The sequence below is a fragment of the Aythya fuligula genome, chromosome 19 (assembly GCF_009819795.1).
Source record: "Aythya fuligula isolate bAytFul2 chromosome 19, bAytFul2.pri, whole genome shotgun sequence".
In the NCBI taxonomy this organism is placed as follows: Eukaryota; Metazoa; Chordata; class Aves; order Anseriformes; family Anatidae; genus Aythya; species Aythya fuligula.
The window spans coordinates 10,920,518-10,939,743 of record NC_045577.1 but is presented as its reverse complement, the minus strand read 5'-3'; the positions used below and the strand labels follow the sequence as shown (position 1 = coordinate 10,939,743).

Here is a 19,226-nt window from a genome sequence, read left to right as displayed (position 1 = left end):
CCCCCCTGCCTCTTGTCCTTCCCCCGCTCCCCTCCCTCCAGTGCCCCCCTTCGTCCCAGGCTTGCTCCCCCCAGAAGCTCCTGCACTACCCACAGCCCCAGCACCCTGCCTGCCCCTGGCCCCTGCCTGTCTCTGCTGCCCCTGCTTGCAGGGCCACACATACGGGTCGCTTGTTGGGGCTGCCAGGGAGGGGTGAGCACAGCTCAGCACCCTGGTCCCAAACTAGTGAGGCCACCCCATTGTCCCCCCATGCCTTAGCTTCATCTCTGTCTCTCACAGGAGGTGGGGAGAGCACTGCCAGCCAGCAGGGACGGGGACATGGATCGCGGTGTCACCCTGGAGAACCCCTATGCCAGTGTGAACATCCCGCGGTCCCAGTTCCAGCAGAGTTTCATCACTCATTACCTGAAGGAAGAGCCTGCTTCGCCCACCGTGATTGCCAACCCCGCCGTCGTGCCTGTGTACAGCGCAGAGGAGCAGGCAGACCATGCCAGCAGCTGTGACAACCAGACCATTTCCACGCGGAAGTCGTGGTCCCGGCCCTACAACCCCTATGCTAGCATGAAGATGCCCAATGGGGATTCACCTGACTCCTTCTACACTGTCACCCTGGACAAACCACCCAAAGGCCACGAGTCTGGTGGGGGGAACTGCTGCCGCAAGTTCTGCCCCTGCTGCAGAAAGTGTTGCTGTGTCATCTCCTAAGGGGACGTGTGGGACGTACTGGGGGGGCACCCAGCCCAGGCACCCCAGGGAGCTGCCCCATCACCTGCTCTGGCAGCTGGGAGGTGGCACCGGTTGGACTCACCTCTGGTTTTCACCCATGAGCTCTGCCGCCAGCTACACTGGTGATGGGCACCTGCTGGCTCCTTGGAGCCCAGAGTGGGGTGTGGGGGAGAAGGATGGGTCCCCCCCACTCCATGGAGGCCCAGGGACCCTGGGGATGATGTGTGCCAACACAGATGCCACCGAGGAGTGCCTACATTGGGACTGGAGCAGTCTGCGAGCCTCCACACTGAGCTGGCTAGTCCACCCTTGCTGGAAAACCCATGGAGAAGGGTCAGGGACATGTCCCCGGCTGGGACGGGGACCCCTCCCCTCCTCGAGCAGTGCCCCCATGCAGTGTCATGGGGCTGCTGCACGCCCTGCGCCAAGCTCTGGGTGCGTGGCTGCTCCTCTTCACCACGTTGCCCACCAGACGGAGGGAAGGAGACAGGAAGGACAAAGTGTGGCAGGGTGCCAGACAGAACTCCAGGGCAGCACCTGATGGTGTGGCGTTCAGGGGCCTGCTGTCAGGATGCCAGGACCCCCTCCAGTCCCGTGCCTTCCTCGCGGTCAGGGTGTGCAGGCCCACCCGTGCCATTGAAGCGCCCACTGCGGATCCCCATCCTCGGCCTTCTGCAACCCCCTGGCAGTGAGAAAAGCGAGCGTGGAGCCCGCTGGCCTCTTTGCAGCAATCTGGGGTGGCTCTGGACTCGGTTTTGGGCTGGGACTGGCGCGGCGGGGCTGGAACAAGCCGGCCGTTGTGCTGGCGTTCCCCGGCCGTCGTGCTGCCAAGTGACAGCTGCGTAAGCAACCGCGGCGGCTGCAGGAATGGCCTCATCTGCAGGGGCTTGGAAAGAGCGCGGGTGTGATCCGATGACTTCAGCGTGCCACAAATAAAGTTACTGCCCTCTCCTGCCCTGCCAAGGTATGCCTCTTCCCTCTGGCCCGGGTTTTCCGGGATTCCTGAGTTACTTCTTGCTTCTTCAGCAGGGCTGTGCATTGTATTGTGCTGTGGGGGGGGGGCACGAGGCGTTCTCTTCCCCAATACCGGGCTTAACTCCTCCACTGCTGACTGCAGCAGCAGCAGGTGCCTCGAGCTCCCCATCTTGCTGCTGCCAGCCCCCTCCAGCATCTCCTCACCCAGGCATTGCCAGTATGGCACGGTGCTGCCAGCCTGGGGACGGGGGCTGGGGCTTGGCCTGACCCTGCCAAGCTGGATGCTGTCCCTCCCGTCCTTTGGAAGGAGAGCGCCTGGCTTTGCGGGGTGCTGGGGAAGGGGTGGGCTCCGGGATGGGGCAGGTGGGTGCTGTGGGGGCTTTGTGGCACTGCCCGGACTGCCTGTGACCCCTGGGGATCCCACCAGCACTGGGAACCCACCAGCACCAGGAGCCCACCCACCCCTTGGGGTTTCCACCACCCCTTGGGGTTCCCACAGCCCCTGAGATCTTCTGGGCCAGGGAGGCAGAGGCTTGGCAGAGGTGCAGGAGTTCGGCTCCTCCACCTGGCCCAGGTCCCGTGCTGGCGGCTGGTGGGGAGGGGGGGTTGCCTCTGGCAGGGGGACGCTGGCAGGGACGCAGCCCCAACGCAGCCTGTGCTGCACAAGGAGCTCTCTTGTCTGCCCTGCCTGGAGCGCTGTCAGTGCTGACACAGAGACAAGCTGATTCACCCCGTGTTTGCTTTTGTGGGCTCCTTGTCCCAGATGCCAGCCCTTCCTCATTTCAGAGCCCACCCTCAGCACGGGCTGGGCAGGGACGTGGTAGCAAGGCGGTGGCACATGGCCCTGGCTGAAACTGGTGCCCGTGGGTGTGACGTGGAGATGTGCTGGGCAGGGCACAGCACCCGCCGGCAGCACCCGGTGTCACCACCGCCCTTCGCTCTGCATAACCTTGGGAAGGCAGCAAACAGCGCTCCTTGCCAGCCCCCGGGCAATGATTAAACCGGAGGCAGCGGCAAGGCTGGGAGCAGGGGGACAGGGAGGGCACAGGGGGGGCAGACCCCAGAAGGGACACGCTGGGCTCTGGGTGATGCTCGTGCAGGGTCCCACGGGCACTGCCCATGTGCGCCGGGTGCTGGGCTGTGTGCAGGGCGGTGCGGGGTGGCTGCTGTCTCCTGCGGGTGGGGTGTCGGTGGTGATGCACAGTGCTGGCTCATCGGGACCGGACCTTTGCACTCTCCTTATGGTGCCTCTCCCTGCCCTGCTGTACCAAAGGTTCCTGCAGGTCCCAGGGTTGTAGCCAAGCCCTGGGAACAGAAAAACACTTTTCCCACCCTCTTGTTGTTGCTGATTGCAGCTACGCCTTCCCCTATGTCCAGATTCACCTGTTTCTGCAGGGCAGGTGGAGCCAAGCAGGTTTCAGGCAGCAATGCTACTTGGTGTGCCCATGCCACGCAAGGGCTTCCCCTACCCGAATCTAGCCCTGCCTGCTGGTCCCATGTGTCCTGGTTTCATAAAATCACAGCACGGCTGAGGCTGGAGGCACCTCTGGGTCCCTCTGGTCCAAGCCCTGCCCCAGCAGGGCCTCCCGGAGCAGGGTGCCCAACAGCAGGGCCCTGAAGATCTCCAAGGAGGGGACTCCACAACCTCTCTGGGCAGCCGGTGACAGTGCCCTGTCACCTGCACAGCATAGAAGGGCTGCCTGGTGTTCAGAGGGAGCCTCCTGTGCTCCAGTTTGTGCCCACTGCCTCTTGTCCTGGCATTGGGCACCACTGATGAGAGCGGGCTCCCTCCAAACATTTCTAGGCACTGATGAGATCCCCCTGAGCCTCCTCTTCCCCAGGCTGAGCAGTCCCAGCTCTCTCGGCCTCTCCTCACAGCAGAGGGGTTCCAGGTCTTTGCTTATTTCCATAGCCCTTTGGGGGACTTGCTCCAGGTCTCTTGTTCTGGGGAGTCCTGAGTGGGACCCAGCCCTCAGGGGGTGGACTCAGCAGTGCTGAAAGAGGGGAAGGATCACCTCCCCCCACCTGTGGGTATTATTTTCCCTAATGCAGCCCAGGGCACCATTCCCTGCCTTCTTTGTCCCGAGGGAGGGCCGGTTGCTGCCTCAGGGTCAGCTTGGTGCCCAGCAGGGCCCTTCTGGCCAGGCTGCTTCCAGCTGGGTGCCCCCAGCACGTCCTGGGGCCGTGTTTTTTCCTCCCCGGGGGGAAGGACTCTGCACCTCTCTCCCTGGGGAACCTCAGGAGGTTCCTGTGCCAGGTCCATGGCTCTCTGCCCCTTCTTACCCCTCCTCACCAGGCAGTGCCATGGGTACCCTGGGTGTGCACACAACCAAGCCCACCCCCACGTGTGTAGTGGTTTTGGGTTTAACTTCATACGCCCCAAATGATGCCTGTTGGGTTGCACACATTACTGCATGGCCAGTGAGCTGGGCCATGATGGTGCTTTGGACAGGAGAATGACTTATTGCCAGCTCTGGGACATGTGGGACATCCAGAGGCATCTGGATGCGTGGACATCCCTGGACACATCGGACTTGGATGGAAGTCACAGTGCCATCTGTGTGTCCAGCCCTGCCCCAGCACACATGGGGACAAATGCTGCCGGCCTGCAGGGTCCCCTGGGTACCTTGTGCCACCCCATGTCCTGCCCCTGGTCCCTGGCAGTGGGGTCCCACCTGCCGGGTGCTGCCTGGGACACTTGTGATGGAGCATGTCGAGATAGCGAGCCCGAAGCTGCTGTGCTGCCAGCTCTGCTGCCCTGCACAGGGTCAGGGTTGAGCTGAGTCTTTCCGCAGAGTCCCGGTGAGGAACTCGGTGTCTGGCCCCAAACCCCTGCCTCTTTCTGCCAAGGAGCCCCAGCAGCGTGGGGACAGCGTGGGGACAGCGTGGGGACAGCGTGGGGACACCATGGGGACAGCGTGGCACCCCGCTCCTGCCTGCTCTGCTGCCTGCTGCCCTCTCCTGCTCGCAGGCAGAAGTGCTGCGCGCTCCGGCCCAGGCATTTGTCCTCCAGTATCCTGGCTTCGTCCCCCAAATCCTCTTTCTCTGCTCTGAGCACCCTCCCTGCTGGGGCTGTGACATCGCTGCTGGCCCCAGGGTCGTGCAGGGGCTGGTGCTGCGGGGACTGCCTGCCGCCACCCCTGGGTCATGCATCAGCACAGACCTTGCGGGTGTCACCGGGGAGTGCCGGGATCTCCCCAGCATTACCTGCTGATGAGCATCATCCCCAGCAGAGCCAAGGAACTCAATGCTAGATTCTGCAGTCCCAGGAGGAAGAGCAGGAACAGGGCATGGACATGGATTTGGTGGCTTTCTTGGAGAAGCTGAGCCGCAGTGTCACCCTGATCCCGGTCAGCCTGCAGGCACCAAGCCCCTCTGAGCTGCTGCCACCAGCAAAGAGCTGTGCTGCGCTGTGCTGTGCTGCCTTCACGCCCATCCCCACGGTCAGCAAGGCACTGGAGGTCGAGGACAGCTTGGGTGCCCTACTCCTTCCCCCACCTCTCCCAGCTCCAGCCCCCCTCACACCCCAGCTGGTTTCCCTCGCAGCTGTCACCCCCAGGCACAGAACAGGGTCCCCATTCCCCTGCACCGCCCCACACGTGGGTGCTGCCCCCTTGGAGCCACGCGACAGGCTGCAGCCTTCGTGCCCCCCTGCCAGCCCCAGTTCCCCCAAGCCTGGACCCTTGCTGTGTCCTCACCCATGGGTCACAGCTGTCCCCGCAGCCCGGGCCACCTGGGGATGTGCTGGCTGTGCATGTCCCAGGGAGTCTGCAGAGTGGTCAGGCTTCTGCTGGCTGACATCTGCCCAAACGTGGTGGCCAAGGACAGGGAGGTCTCCACCGCTGCTGCCCGGGCACAGCTGATGTCCACACACAGTGACGCCCGACCTTGCAGGGACAGAGCCTTCTGCTAATGAGGCAGAGCGGGTGGCTAATGAACACTCCCAGGGAGGGAGGCAGGGCTTCAATTTCGGAGGTCTTTGTTATCCAGGCACTTGTAACTCAATCTCCCAGGCTTGGCTTCCCAGCAGCAGATCCGATAGCGTGCCTGCCCCTGAAAGGTGAGCCCCTTCCCACCATGCAGCCACCCGCGGCTGCTGGGACCTGGCAGGGAGCTGCTTGGGACCCTGATGCTGCTCCCAGGATTGCCACGGCCCCTTGGGATGCTGCAGCCCCTCTGCCATCTCCCCTGAGGTCCTGGGGAGGACAGCAACCCAGGTAGGGATGGAGAACAGGGTTGGGGGGAGAAGTGGGTGCCCACACCAAACAAAATGCTCAAGGTCACCAGTGGGGAAGGTGTGGGGTCCTGGTGGCCCCTTGGAGAGGGTTGCAGACATGCTGGAGGGTACCCTGAGATGTCACTGGACTCCTTCCCACCAGTCTGCATGCTTGCCCCCTGCTGCTGACATCCACGGGCTGGTGCCCAAGGCTGTCACGAAGGTTGCATGGCCTGGCCCTCAGGTTGCTGCTCCTACCTTCTTCCCACCCCATGATGCCCACTGGCCCAGAGCCCCCGCAGCCCTGGGCAGGCAGATGAGGCCTGGCCGCCCCCAGCCCCTGTGGGAGGGAAGGGGCATTCAGCAGAGCCATGTAGGGTGGCGCTGGGATAAGGAATCCCCCTGGATGGGGTTCACCCCAGAGGGGCAGGGCTGGCTGCAGGGCAGGCAGGGCTGTTGGGCAGGAACCCTGATACCTCCAGCAACCCACTACTGCCCCCACAGCGTGTGACTGGTCCCCATCTCCCTTGAAACGTGCACGTGGAGGTAGCACCCCACACCCTGCTCCCTGCCCCAGCCATGGGGCTGACATCTCCTCCTGCCCTCCCCTCCCCTCCCAGCATGTCCCAGGCTGGTGGCAGCCCCAGGGCCGAGGACATGGGGCCACGCACTGAGGCGAACTCGTGCACGCCAAGCCGGGGCAGCCAGAGGGTCGAGTGCATCATCTGCTACTCCTCCTACGACCTGTGCAGCCGGCTGCCACGCCGGCTGTACTGCGGCCACACGTTCTGCCAGACCTGCCTCAAGCGCCTGGACACCATCGCCAACGAGCAGCGCTGGATCCCCTGCCCGCAGTGCCGCCAAAATACGCCCACGCCACGCGGCGGCGTCACCATGCTCGACCTCGACCTGGCCACCTTCCTCGCCGTCAAGGCTGACAAGGAGCAGCCCCGGGTGGCTGGACGGTCCCTGCCAGACACGGCCACCAAGGGCTCGTGCAAGGAGCCAGCAATCACGCAGCAGCCATCGGGGCTGTGCCAAGATGCGGTGCCCCAGGCCCCCTTCCCACGCTGCGGCTGCTGCCGGCCATGCATCTGCTGCGGGGTGACGGCAGATTTTGAGAGCTGAGTTGTGGGACATGGGAACAGCAGCATGTGGGCAGGCTTGGCATGGCTCAGTGGATCATCACATACTGAGCTGCCAGGGTCTCACGATTTGGGGACCCCATGCCATGCCATGCCCCAGGCCCATGTGTGGACGGTTGTGGTGGGGCTGTCCCCGTAGCCTAGGAAGGGATTCAGCTTTTTCGGGGTTTGCTCTCTATCCTGCTGGGATTTAGGGTGCAATAGGAGGGGAAGAGGATATTTCCACCCTTCATCCTGACAACTCCAAAACCTAGTACAACCATCACAGGTGTCCTCTGGTGCCTGACCCAGGGCTTGCTGGTGCCCAGCTTTTCCTGTGCATGCAGATATGTGATGGGGACACCTTCACCAAGGCAGGGGGTGCAGGAGCCTGGCACAGCGCAGCAATGCAGAGATGCTCTGGGGAGTATCCAACACATCTATTAAACACCTGCTGTGCTGCACCTGTTGGTTGTATTTGTTAAGTCAGCCTCATGCTAGCCCAGGGAAAGCCCTGCCCCCAGAGCAGGGAGAAGTGACCTGCTTTGTCCAACTGTTTTTCTTTAAGTGTTTGCTCTACTGGCCATTTGCATGAGAAATTTGGGCTTTGTGGGGCAGGTGAATAGTTAAAACTGAGGATGACAGGGTCACTGGGGACCACAGCTCATGGCTCCAGCTCTTTGAATTGATCTGGCCTCCAGCTGTTTTACTCCAGCACCATATGGGGTTAGCAGAGGCAAAATGGAGAGGGGGGGGGGGAGGCAGGGGTGCACGAGGGTAATGTTAATACAGTTCTTGGGTTGGGAGGAGAGGGGTTGCAGAGTCCATCCTTCCTCAGAGTCCAGCTTCTGCATCCATTTTCCGTGCAATTCATGAGCTCTTACAACATCCCCGTGTCAGGCACCGCGGTGATTTCATGACCCTGTGTGCTGGTGCTCAGCTGTCCCCTTGCCGTGCACAGTGCCCACGCTGTGCACAGTGCCCATTCACAGTTCTGCCACTTGGTGTCACATGCCGTAAAAAAGTCAGAGCCCTGAGCTGTGCCCAGGCAGAGCAGGCTCCAGGGATGCCCCAGGGCAGAGGCAGGGGTGCCCAGGGGGCTGGCATGAGCGTGGTGTGCTGTGGGGACTCCTTCCTGCCATGGTGCTGGCACCTGCCAGCCTCGGATCTCTAATTATGTGGAAAAATGCAATAACTTAAAATATTCAAGGATGTGAAAAAAGCTGTCCTGGAGTCCTAAGGTGCCTTCCCCTCCATCTTCATGCTGCCCAGGGGCTCACCGTCCCTGTCGCAGGTTTGGGCATGGAGACCTGCCTGAGCAGAGGCTGTGCTGTGCTCCTGTGAGGGACAATCCCTGGGAACAGGGACCCTGAGGGAACTGTGGTGGTGAGGATGATGCTAGGGGCTGTGTGGGAGCTGAGCCCACCCCCAGCAAGGTGTCCCCAGCAGGGATTGCAAAGCCCTGGAGGCACCGAGTGTGCTGCTTCTGAAAGAGCTGCAGTCTCACCACGCCGGTGCTGGTGCCCCCAGGAGGAGATGGGTCCCATCCTGCCAGGATCCTGCTGGCGAGGCTCTGTGCTCACCCCAGCACCTGGCTCCAGCCCTTTGGTGGTGGAAGGCAGCAAGGACCCACGGCTCCCCACCCCCAGCCACAGCTCCTGGTCTCTGCCACCACCCTGGAACCCTTCAGCGCCAGGAGCAAGCTGGAGAGCTGTGCTATGAGCAGTCAGTGGCCGGGCTCCGGAGTTTTTCTGCCTCTGCATTTGGGAATGGTCTCAGCACGATGACTGGGCACCCTGACTCCCTCCCCCTGCCCGTGCCATGGGGACTGCTCTGGCAGCCCCCGCTAGGTCAGGGGATGCTGAGGGCTGGTGCTGGCTCTGGGGCTGTGCTGGGCTGTGGAGCCCCAAACCTCCTCCGGGGAGGCATCGCCACGGGGAGAAGTGCATGGGGACGAAGACCTGCAGGTGCTGTGTCCCTTGCCCAGAGAAGAGGGCACTGAAAGGCCCTCAAAGGGCTGAGCTGCTGGGGGTGCCAGGAGCCTGGTACCCTGCAGAGAACTTCATGGGGCAAGAGAAGGGACAGTGGTGGGGACACTGGGTCTGCTGGGTTGCAGGACCCCCCCACCCTCTTCTGCCATGTGCCAACGGGGTGTGCAGCAGGGTGGCAGTGAGAGAAGGGTGCTGGGTTGCTTCACAGCCTCCTGGGTTCTCTGAGCACAAAATCAGTAAATGACCTTGTTTTTCACAGCATTTTTTTTTTTCCTTGGCAATTTTTGCACTTCAAAAATGACGAAAACGACAGTGGACAAAGTACCTCTGAGTGCACTGGGACCCTGAGAATTTGTGTCCCCATACAGCCTGGGGTGCTGCGGGTGAGCTGGAGCTGCACAGCCCTGTGGGGCTGGGCTGGACTGGAGGATTCCTCTGAATTATTTCCAGATGGGGATTAATGCAGCAAACTGAGTTTGCCGCAGGGTAGATAAACAAACCAAAGCTCCTCTGGAGGCTATTAATAAACCGGTCTGCCTGCTCCTGGGTCTGGGAACATCCGGGATCTGGCTGGGGGCACAGGCACACGCTGCTTTGCTGCCTCTCAGCCTCTTTGCCATGGGGCAGGGGTGCCCCAAGTCCCAAGAGGCAAAGGAGCCACAAGAGCACCCCTGTTCCATCACTGGGCAGGGTGGGATGAGGTCCTCTGGTCCCCTGGGGTCCCTGGAGCCCTGACAGGGAGGGCTGGCACCTCCCCTCTGCAGCTCCTGCTGCGGGGCTTTCAAACAGGAGCAGGTGTAAACAGAGTGGAGGCAGACTTTGAGCCCTCCAGTGCCGGCACTGCCACGCCAAGGCCAGGCCGAGCAAGTTTCAGGTGGCAGCAGCCCGGCACAGTTACCTTCCTCATGCCTTCTTGGGTGGGGGTCACATCCCAACCCTTCTCACTTGTGGTCTCCTGCTAGGGGCAAAGAGATCCTGGCCAAGGGCTCCCCACCAAGAACCTCTGGGCATGGCAGGGACAGCATTAGACTTGCCAACAGTATGATTGAAGCTTTGTCCCTTCCCAGCCAGCTACGCGGCCCTGGGTCCTCTGTGCATGGCAGGTTGCCCCATGGGGAGGATGAAGGCCAGGAGGTGTTTGTTTTTTTCCACCTCCCCAGGCTGCGGTGCCCACAAGCAGCTAACTGCGGGCTGGACGGAGCTGGCTGCTTACCTGGCTGGAGCGATGCCTGGAGGGGGGAGGGACGAGGGCACAGCCACACCTTGCCAGGGCAGGCATCACTGCAAAAATATTTCCTAAGAGAAGCGCAGCTCCACCCCGCACAGCACACGGTGGGGAATGCACAGAGCTACCGGGAGCTGTGCGTGTCCACCCGCTCACCACACCCAAGGGTGCCGGGCAGGATCGAGCAGCTGGGCAAGGCGAGGGGTGCTGGACACCCTGTCCCCGGGGGAACCCTGATGCTGGAGGACGGGGAGCCCTCTCTGCGTGGGTGGGAAGCCATGGGCGTGTGGAGGGGCCCCAGCACCGTGCTGGCCCTCCTGCTCCTCCTGTGCCCGCTGCCCGCACCTGCGTGCCCCCCCCCCTGCCGCTGCTTGGCAGGGGACGTGGACTGCCGCCAGCACGCCCTGCACGAGGTGCCGCCGCGCCTGCCCACCAACACCAGCACCCTATTGCTTGGCTACAACTTCATCGCTGTGCTCAGGGCACACTCCTTCCCCTCCCTGCCGGTGCTGCTGCGGCTCAGCCTGCCCCATAACCAACTGGGGATGATCCACAGGCAGGCGCTGGTGGGGCTCGGAGCGCTGCAGGAGCTGGATCTAAGCAACAACTACCTGACCACGCTGAGCCCCGAGAGCTTCCTGCCTCTCGGCAGCCTGGCCACGCTCAACCTGGGCCAGAACAGGCTGGAGGAGCTGGGGGCTGGGGTGCTGAGTGCCTTGCCCCAGCTCCAAGAGCTCTTCCTGCATGGGAACCCTTGGGTGTGCTCCTGCAGCATCCTGCCCCTCTGGCGCTGGCTTGGTCACAACAGGGACAAAGTGCCAGGTGAGTGCTCCGAGCCCCCACCTGCTCCATCCTTGCTCGTCATCCCCAACTGCTGCCAGGCCATGGGTCTGTGGGGATGGGGTCCCTGTGGGTGCAGCAAGGTTTCCCAGAAGCCAGCCCCACTTGGGTGGATTTTTCCCTGGGTCTGGTTCCTGGTGCCACCCTCCAGTGGCTGGTGGCTGGTTTCTGGTCACCAGCAGGGATTTCCTGCAGAGGCAGACTGGGTAACGGCACACAGCGCTGTCCCCAGCAGAGGCACCAGTCCTGCCACAGGGAGGGCAAGGGGTGACGGGCAATGGGCACCTGAGGGGTGGGCATCACCCCTGACTTGGCCAGGACTCAGTTCCTCCAGCCCCTTCCCCAGTGCCATCAGGAGAATGGGTCTGATCCTGCATTTCTTCCTCTGTGAGCCTTGGCGAGAAGCAGTTCTGCCAGCGGGGGTCTCTCCCTCTGCTGCCACCCACTCCCGTGCCTCTTGCCTGCACTGGGGCGGCTTTCTGTGGCATCTCCAGGCTGGCTGCTCACTGCTGCCCATGCCTGTCCCCAGGGAGCCAGCCCCACTGCCTTGCCTGCCCCTTCCTCTCCTGCCCTGTCATGTCCTGCCCAGCACTGCGCCCAGCTCCCTGTCCCATCCCACTCCCCAAGGCGCAGGACATACATGAGTCCTGGACCCTCACTGTGCCCTTTGTGCCCTGCCCTGGGCTATCTCGGCCAATGTGGCACCACAGTCCCTGTCCTCCTGCCCTGGCCCGCTCTGTCCCATACAGACCTGCCCCATGTCCTCCTGTCCCTGGCACCCAGTTGCCCCCTGTGCCCACCACCACTGCTTTTCTCTTCCAGAGGAGAGTTCGCTCCAGTGCGTGTTCCCGGAGCAGCTGAGCACATACCCGATCATGGCCTTCAGGAATGAGTCCTTCTGGCAGTGCCAGGAGACCCCACTGTCTGCCCAGCACTATGCCACCTTCCTGCTCCTCGGGCTGTCCTCCTTCCTGGCCAGCATCATCTTCTGCACCCTGATGGGCTGCATCGTGGTCATTTACCAGCACCTGCGCAAGGAACCCCGCTTCTGTAGAAGACCCCTTCTCTGCAGGGGGCACTGAGCAGGACCACCAGCCCTGGGCAGGGCCTGCACCCAGCTATTGTGAAGGTTTCCCTGTGGAGCAGTGAACGGATGCCCTGCTCCTGCAGAGTGCTCCTGCTCCTCCCTGGGGCCCTGAGGAATCCCTGAGCTCTGCCCCACCACCTCCAGTTCGGCCCCGCTGCAGCACTGCTCCCCGCCTCAGGAGGCTCCCTCAGGTCACCCCCAGACCTGCACAGCCCCTTCCCAAGGGGGGCTGCTGATCCTTTTCCTCTGGCTCACCCTCTCCTGCCCCTTTGCTCCCCAAGGCTCTTGAGTGCATTTCAGGGTGCACCGTTTACCTCCCTGTGCCTTTTGGTGAACTCCATGAGTCTCTGGGTGCCTTCTGGTGCCCCAAAGCCTCTCAGTGCCTTTTCTGTGTCTCCAGAAGGACTTTTGTTGTGTCACAAAGCTCTCCATAGGCCTGTTTGTGCAATTGAGGATCTCTGGGTGCTTTGAGGGAACTCCAGAGCTTCCATGCAGCAAAGGAAAGTACAAGCTGGGTTGAAGAGGTCAACCCCCAACAGTCCCTTCTGGCACAAGTTCCTACCCACCACGAGGCAGTAAGAGCCATAATGAGACAGCCATGAGTGTCAACCTCCCCGTTAGCTCCTGCGGCATAGAAATGATCTCATGCCTGTGCAAGAGCTGTGGTACAGGCCAGAGATGTGGTCAATGTGTCTGTTGGCAAGCTCTCAGTGGAGGTTAAATAAGAGAATAAATCAAATGTTGTGACTTGCTCTCATCTTTATTTCCAAGACAGAGAACAGCCCAGTGTGCATGTGGGCCTGCTCAAGAAGGCCTGGGCTTCCCATGTGGAGCCAGGGCCTTGCCTGTCATCCTCCGTCATCCCCTGAGCCCTGCTGCCCCTGCCTGCTCCTCCCAGGGGGACAGTTGTCCTGCCCGAGGGCTCAAAGCTGAAGAAGCCATCGTGGCCACAGACTGGGCATCACAAAGAAAAAGCCTTGGAGGGGATGGGGACGGGCACTGGGGATACTGCTGTGCCCATCACTCTGCTCGTCCACACACGGAGCACGTGGGTGCAGGGGGGGTCCTGCAGGAGCCAGTGGCACAGCGAGGAGATGGCTGCTGCCACCACCCAGGGGTGGCCAGGGAAACATGTACTCAGCGGCCTCACCCCAGTTTTCCTCTGGACAGAGGGTGAGAACCAGGCTGCAAGGGGCTGGCATTTAGGTGGTTTCAGCCCAGGTCTGGCCCCATGCTGGCCAGCCCCGAATAGCAACATCCTGTTCCAGTCCTCCCTGCAGCTCCTGTCCCCCCTGCTCCGTCCCTCCCCATCCCTCCACCTTTTCTGCTCGCGCGCCCTGCAGCAATGCTGGGTGAGGCCCTGATTCAGCGCAGGGCTCCCAGCCAGCTCCGCCGGCAGGCAGAGACAGACAGAGGCAATAAAGCCAGCCCGTGATCCAGTCTAGACTTTACTGAGCTCTTGCAAAAACTTGGTATTAATGTTACACTGACGTATAAAGTCGAATGGACTCGATTTCTCAGCTGGAGCAAGATGAACTTGATGGAACCACTGCAGCCAGTGGGACGATGCTCACAGACCCCAGCTGCCCTCCAAAAATCCTGCTGGCCCCATCTGCCCCATCTGCTTGGCTGCAGCAAGGAGAAGGTGGTTCTTGACGCTGGGGCTTGGTACCAAATTGCAGGTGGGATTTCTGCTCCCCAGCCCTGGGGTGTCCACAGCCACTTGTGGTGCCTGCCTGGAGGGAGACTGGGGGGCTGGCACGTGGGCACAGTGCCCACAGGAGGAGGGCTCCAGGCAGTCTTGTTTGGTCACCTCCTCTTGAGCCAGGACCTGTTTTGCCATGTCTCCTGGCCAGGATGGCTGTAGTGTGGGAGCTACGTGCTGGCTGTGGCCAGGCCGTGGGGATGGCTGGTGTGCAGAGATGTGGGGAGCCAGGATCTTGTATGACAGCGTGCTGTGAGCTCCAGAGCACCACGTTCAGTTGTACCATAGGCTTTGAGCAGGGGCTGATGGAGGGGAGGACCGGGGGGCTCATCCCTTGGCCAGGAGCAGGGCGCACATCTCCCAGCCCTGCTGTGGTGGTGGTGGAGCATGGCACGGCAGAAGCACGTCCCTGGGCTGCTGAACTACATGGGCTGCTCCACCAGCACAGCTCTGGGTGCTCCGGGAGCTATGCACCTGCGGAGAACACGCAGCCAGTGAGGTGAAGCACGGGTTTGCAGTCTGGCACCAGCTTTTCCCTGCTACTGTGGGAGAGCAGGCACCATGTCCCTTTGAAGTCCTTTCCCCTTGCACGTAGCTGGCCAGTGGCAATACTGATCAACAACAGCACTGGTTGGAAGTGATTATCTCTGTACAGAGAAGTCCAAACCCTGTCCTGGTTCTGCCGTGCATTTTGGGGCATGAATATGGCAGCAGGCCTAGGGAGGGAGGGAGATATACAATGAAGTCACTGTGTATGGATGAAGGATGCTTTCCTCCCGTCTCACCCAGAAGAACCCATCAGTGTCCCTTGACAGGCAGTCCTGGCTGTGCCTTTCCGCTGTGTTGGGCAAGGGCTGATGGCCCCCGGGGAGCAGGTCACACCACAGTGCTGACGGAGGGGTCGGAGAGGTTGAGCTGGCCGGTGATGTCGGTGGGATGGTATTGCTGTAACACACAAATACACAGACAAGGAGAGAGAAGTGTTAGGCAGTCATGGCACTCGCCCCCACGCCTCCTTGCACCCCCTGTGTCCCTACGGGATGTCTCTGGGGTGGATGCAATGGCTCCAGACCTGGTGCTGGCTGAGGCCCCCTGCCCAGTGTGGGCTCGTGCAGAGGTCCTTGCAGACGCTCTCCAAGCACCCTACGGCCTATGGGAAGGACACCCAGGAGCAGGGCACAGTGCACGGCGGCCGTGTCGCCTGCGGAGCCACCCCTACATGGGGATGGCTACAGGAGAAAAGCAGTGAACCCCCAGCCTAGCCCACAGCCACGCCCATGGCTGGAGGGTCTGGCTGGTGCCAGCTCAAGCTGTGCTTTGAGGCCAGGGTGTTGCACCTCCTTGCTCGAGTGCCCCTGCTCTCACTATCCTTCTATGCAGGTGAGGAGCTGTGCCGTGCGGGTGATTTGTGACTAGCTGTAGCATCACTAGCTAATGTGAGAATGCAGCCTGTGCTGGAGACGTGGCCTGGATCTGGGGTTCTGCGCTCCTCGCAGTGGGGCCCGGCCAACACCCCCGGGAAAGACCTCCCCAGCAGCGGTCCCACCAGCAAGCAAGCAGGGAGAGCAGAAAAACCCCTCAACCATCCAGAAAAAAAAAAAAAAAGGAAAAAAAAAGGAAAAAAAAAAAAAAGAGAAAAAAGAAAAAACAAAAAAAAAAAGGAAAAAAAAGCCCTTCCTCCTCAGGCAGGGGCTTATAGCTGGGCAGTTATTTCCTCCCTATCTTCTTCCATATGTCCTTCCTCTCCCTCTCCTAGCTCCAAGCCCTAAATGGGTGACACAAATGCATCTGCCACCACTTTGGGAACCTAACTTGGGCAGGAGGACTCGGTGGGTCTCCTGCTGCTACATGGATCCTCTCCTCTATATTGGCTTGGCCGTGCACCTAGGAGGGCTGCTGGTTTGCTGGGTTTCCAGAGACTCCTTGGTTTTTAGGATTTCACAGGATTTAACCCATCCTCTGCTTCCTGGTGGCAACTGTGGCCCTTGCACTGCTGCTGGTGGCTCTAGCACTGTGGCTACCCTGTGTGGCCTTACAGCCTGTGCAGGGAGGTCTAGTGGCCCCCGAAGCATGGTGTGGGCTCCTCGGGGCTCATCTGCATGGTTTTTTGCTTCACAATGACCCCAGCACCTTAACAGGGAGCTGCTGGGGCAGGGGCTGGAGCCAGCACAGTCCCATCCCTGCAGTGCACGTGGTGAAGACACACTGCCACTGAAGGAACAACTCTTGGGATTGCTCATTCATGTAGGGGACCAACTGCTATCAAAATGGAGCCGATATGAAATTCCTCATTGCTTCGCTGAGTGGCAACACCTTGGCCATCTCCTGGTGATTTTGCTCAGACAAATTGCTCTGTCACACTGGGGAGCTTTTTCTTGCATTTTGCTGGTCCACTAAAAGCATGCCTCTTCCTAGAGGGGTGCAGCCGCCCCTCTTTGCCAAAATCTTGGCTGCCACAGTGAAGCTCATGGGATGGGGCTGGAGCCCCATGGGGAGGAGACGACTTGGAGAGGGAAGAGGCTGGGCGGGTACCCAGAGGAGATGGTGCCAGCCTCTGCTGAAGGACGAGCTCCAGAGAAAAAATGAAAAGAAAAAAAAAGTAACAAAAAAAAAACACATACGGGCAGAAGAAAAGGTCCTTTGTTAAATACCCTGTGCTACCGGCCTGACGCAACCAGGAAAAAAGCCGTGTGTGCGTGTGGGTGCATGTGTCTCAGTACACGTGGCTGTGGGGTGGCAGGGGGAGGTCTGACAGGGGGGCGGGGGTGCTCTGGCCTCTCTGCACAGCTTTGGGAGACACTGACACCACCAAGTGATCTGGGGGGGGCTGGCCAGGAAAATTGCAATACAAGAGCATGGCTTTGGGTTTGAAAGCATATCTCCTCCAATCACAGAGTTATCACAGGGTAACATTCGCATTTACTTTTTTTTTTTTTGTGTAGAGTTCATGCATGCAGTTTTTAATATTAAAAAAAGGAAAAAAAAAGGAAGAAAAAAAAAAAAAAACAAGAAAACTGTCATATCAAAATTATGTTAAAGTAGAACTAATGCTAGAAGCACATATCAGTAATTTAGGGTAAATGATGTTACAGGGATGGTGCAATTATCCCCAAACCAAACATTATAAAGCCAAGAAATTAATCAATATTAACCGTAGAAGAGACTCAAACATGTTAAGGTATGGAAGTGAAGTGAAGGCACCAAAAACTTTAAATGACACCAGGAAGAAAATATAGACAAGAACTTAATATGTCTTTAAAAATGACTTCAACCTAATCTGGGCTTCTGGGCTCATATTGTAGTCCCTGGCTGGTGGAAGATTTTCTGGAAGAATTTTGGGTTTCTTTTTTTTTTTTTTTTTTTTTTTTTTTTTTTTTGTTCAATTAAGTAATAGGATTCCAGCTAAATGCAATCTTGCTGTAGAAAATGTCAACTTTCCTTTAAAAAAAAATATTGTTGTCTTTGGCCTACATTTGTTCGTTTGGGGCCAAAAACTAGGTTCTTTTTCAGCCAAAAAGCACTTGGTTTTGGAATGGCTGATCTTTCACTGAAAAGGTGACCTTTTCCATGAACCCCCTCGATTCTCGACCAGCTCTGGCATCGTCCCCATGCTGGCGGGGCCCTCGCTTGGCGGTGACGTGGGACGTGTGTCGTGCTGTGTCTGGGGGCCCGCGGGCTGGCAGTGGGGCTGCGGGGGCTGATGACATCTGCAGTGGGGGCTAAGGGATCTGTGCGTCTCGTTACGTGTCTGTACGAAATATGCCGGCTCGGAAGGTGTCTGTGTGGTTTATGCGTCTCACATGGCTTCTGTGGGGTTGCAGTAGCGTGGGTGGCTGCGATGGATGGCAGTACGTCAGCTCTGCGAGTGCTATTCGAGTTGCAGGAGCTGCCTATGGGGAACACATGCATCTCCTCCTGGGGCGGTGGGGATGATGTGCCGCGGAGAGGCTGTGCAGCTCGGGTGATGGTGGGCGCTAGGACGTTCAGAGTGGGGTGGCAGCTTCCCAGGGCTGTCTTGGCTCCATGGTGCCAGCCTGTCTCTCTGGCACTCCTGAGGGACCATTCTGCAGGGCTGCAGAGCAGAATCCATTTTTAAAACTCCCGACAACGAAAAGGGAAGAAGCAAGGCCACCAGGTTTGTATCTTTTGCTTGCTAGCCAGGAGAGCCCATGGGGCCGGGGTCAGCCTGGCCTTCCAGCCCCATGGGCTCTCAAGCCTTGCCCAACTGAGACCTGGTGTGGGCCTGCGGCTCTGCCAAGCATCACAAAACAGAGCACCTCACTGCTTTCTCGCCTTTACAAGGACCCCAGGCAATGTGTCCCCGCATGCTATGTACTCATGGGGCCTTCCACAGCAGGAGGGCATTGGGGTCTCTGAGCCAGGGCTGCTGCATTGAAGCTGGGGGCACCAAAAGGCAGGCTGTGATGTGAACTGGTAACAGCACCCTCCCGTTGGTCACTCACCCCATGGAGCAACCAGCGGGCCTGCCCAACATCACCACAAAGCTTGCTCCACTGTGGGCCTTCTGCAATAGGCAGGTCTTGGACCTGCTAGCCTCAGTCTTGGCCCCGTTGGCTTGGATCTTGGTCCTGCTGGCCTGTTCTTGGCCCAACTAGCCTGTCCCCCCTTCAGAACACATGCTGGGGCCAGCCATGCCACCTCATGGCACACAGAGGACTGCAACAGACTCCTAGACAGTGGGGCATCATTGCCCATAGCTGCCCCACAGCTGCAGCTGCCACCAGAGTGGGATGCCATCTTCTGGAGCCTCTGGTGTAGATGGTCCCTGGACCTGGCCAGCTCCTAGCCCTGGGTGGTGGGGTGGCATGAGGTCATGGATGCTGCACCAAGAAGCAGGATCAGACCCAGGATGCATCCCTGGGGAGGGAGCAGGGTGTTGGAGGTGGTACTGGGGTGCCCCATTGCTCCTGGGGGAGCGAGCAGGCAACCAGGAGAGGGCATGGCCATAGCCATGGGGTCCCCTCTCCTGGCACTGCTCACGTGCCTGTGGTAGGCATGTGTCTTCTCTGGTGCCCACTTTGCTGTGATGCTCCTACTCTCCTAGGCCAGCTCCCCTTGGTTTGCTAAATTTTGGAGACAAAAACATGGGGTCTACTCTGGCCAGGCTGAGGGTTCCCTTGACAGCTCTCCCTGCAGATTTTTCTCCCCACCAGTCCCTCCTTGTCATGGTTCTTCTCACTCCCCACTTTCTCCTCGCCACCCCATCCACTCCACCTCTCCTCCTCTCCCCTGGTTGGGGTCTGGCCACACAGACCCTCCTCCAAGCCTCCCTCAAGCTCAGGGGTCTGGTCCCTGGGGCAGCGGGGCGGGGGCATC

The 19,226-nt window shown here is 60.0% G+C and overlaps 4 protein-coding genes across 15 annotated transcripts in view; 3 read left to right on the top strand and 1 right to left on the bottom strand.

Moving 5' to 3' along the window:
• Positions 1-318: 318 nt before the first annotated feature.
• Positions 319-705, top strand: CYSRT1 (cysteine rich tail 1). The gene has a single exon (XM_032200054.1). It carries the CDS (start codon positions 319-321, stop codon positions 703-705), a length of 387 nt encoding a protein of 128 aa, XP_032055945.1.
• Positions 706-6,538: 5,833 nt separating this feature from the next.
• Positions 6,539-7,045, top strand: RNF224 (ring finger protein 224). Its single transcript, XM_032200055.1, has one exon. It carries the CDS (start codon positions 6,539-6,541, stop codon positions 7,043-7,045), a length of 507 nt encoding a protein of 168 aa, XP_032055946.1.
• A 2,284-nt stretch (positions 7,046-9,329) lies between these two features.
• Positions 9,330-12,179, top strand: LRRC26 (leucine rich repeat containing 26). The gene is given in 4 exon segments (XM_032200532.1): positions 9,330-9,353; positions 10,334-10,477; positions 10,479-11,079; positions 11,920-12,179. Coding segments are annotated over 4 exon segments (1,029 nt in total).
• Positions 12,180-13,625: 1,446 nt separating this feature from the next.
• The window catches only part of GRIN1 (glutamate ionotropic receptor NMDA type subunit 1), a 34,343-nt gene continuing 28,742 nt past the window's right edge, over positions 13,626-19,226 (bottom strand). For 6 of the 12 annotated variants that reach the window (XM_032200456.1, XM_032200445.1, XM_032200450.1 and 3 more), the window contains one exon: positions 13,626-14,834. In XM_032200456.1, the coding sequence (XP_032056347.1) occupies positions 14,766-14,834 (69 nt within the window). In that variant the 3' untranslated portion in view covers positions 13,626-14,765. Of the gene's footprint in view, positions 14,835-16,911; positions 17,962-19,226 lie in introns of those variants that run through there. The other 6 variants (XM_032200446.1, XM_032200449.1, XM_032200447.1 and 3 more) reach the window with 4 other exon arrangements.

Excerpts from the sequence above, each read along its gene's own strand:
- CYSRT1 (XM_032200054.1), top strand. The coding sequence starts at position 319 with ATGGATCGCGGTGTCACCCTGGAGAACCCCTATGCCAGTGTGAACATC.
- RNF224 (XM_032200055.1), top strand. The coding sequence starts at position 6,539 with ATGTCCCAGGCTGGTGGCAGCCCCAGGGCCGAGGACATGGGGCCACGC.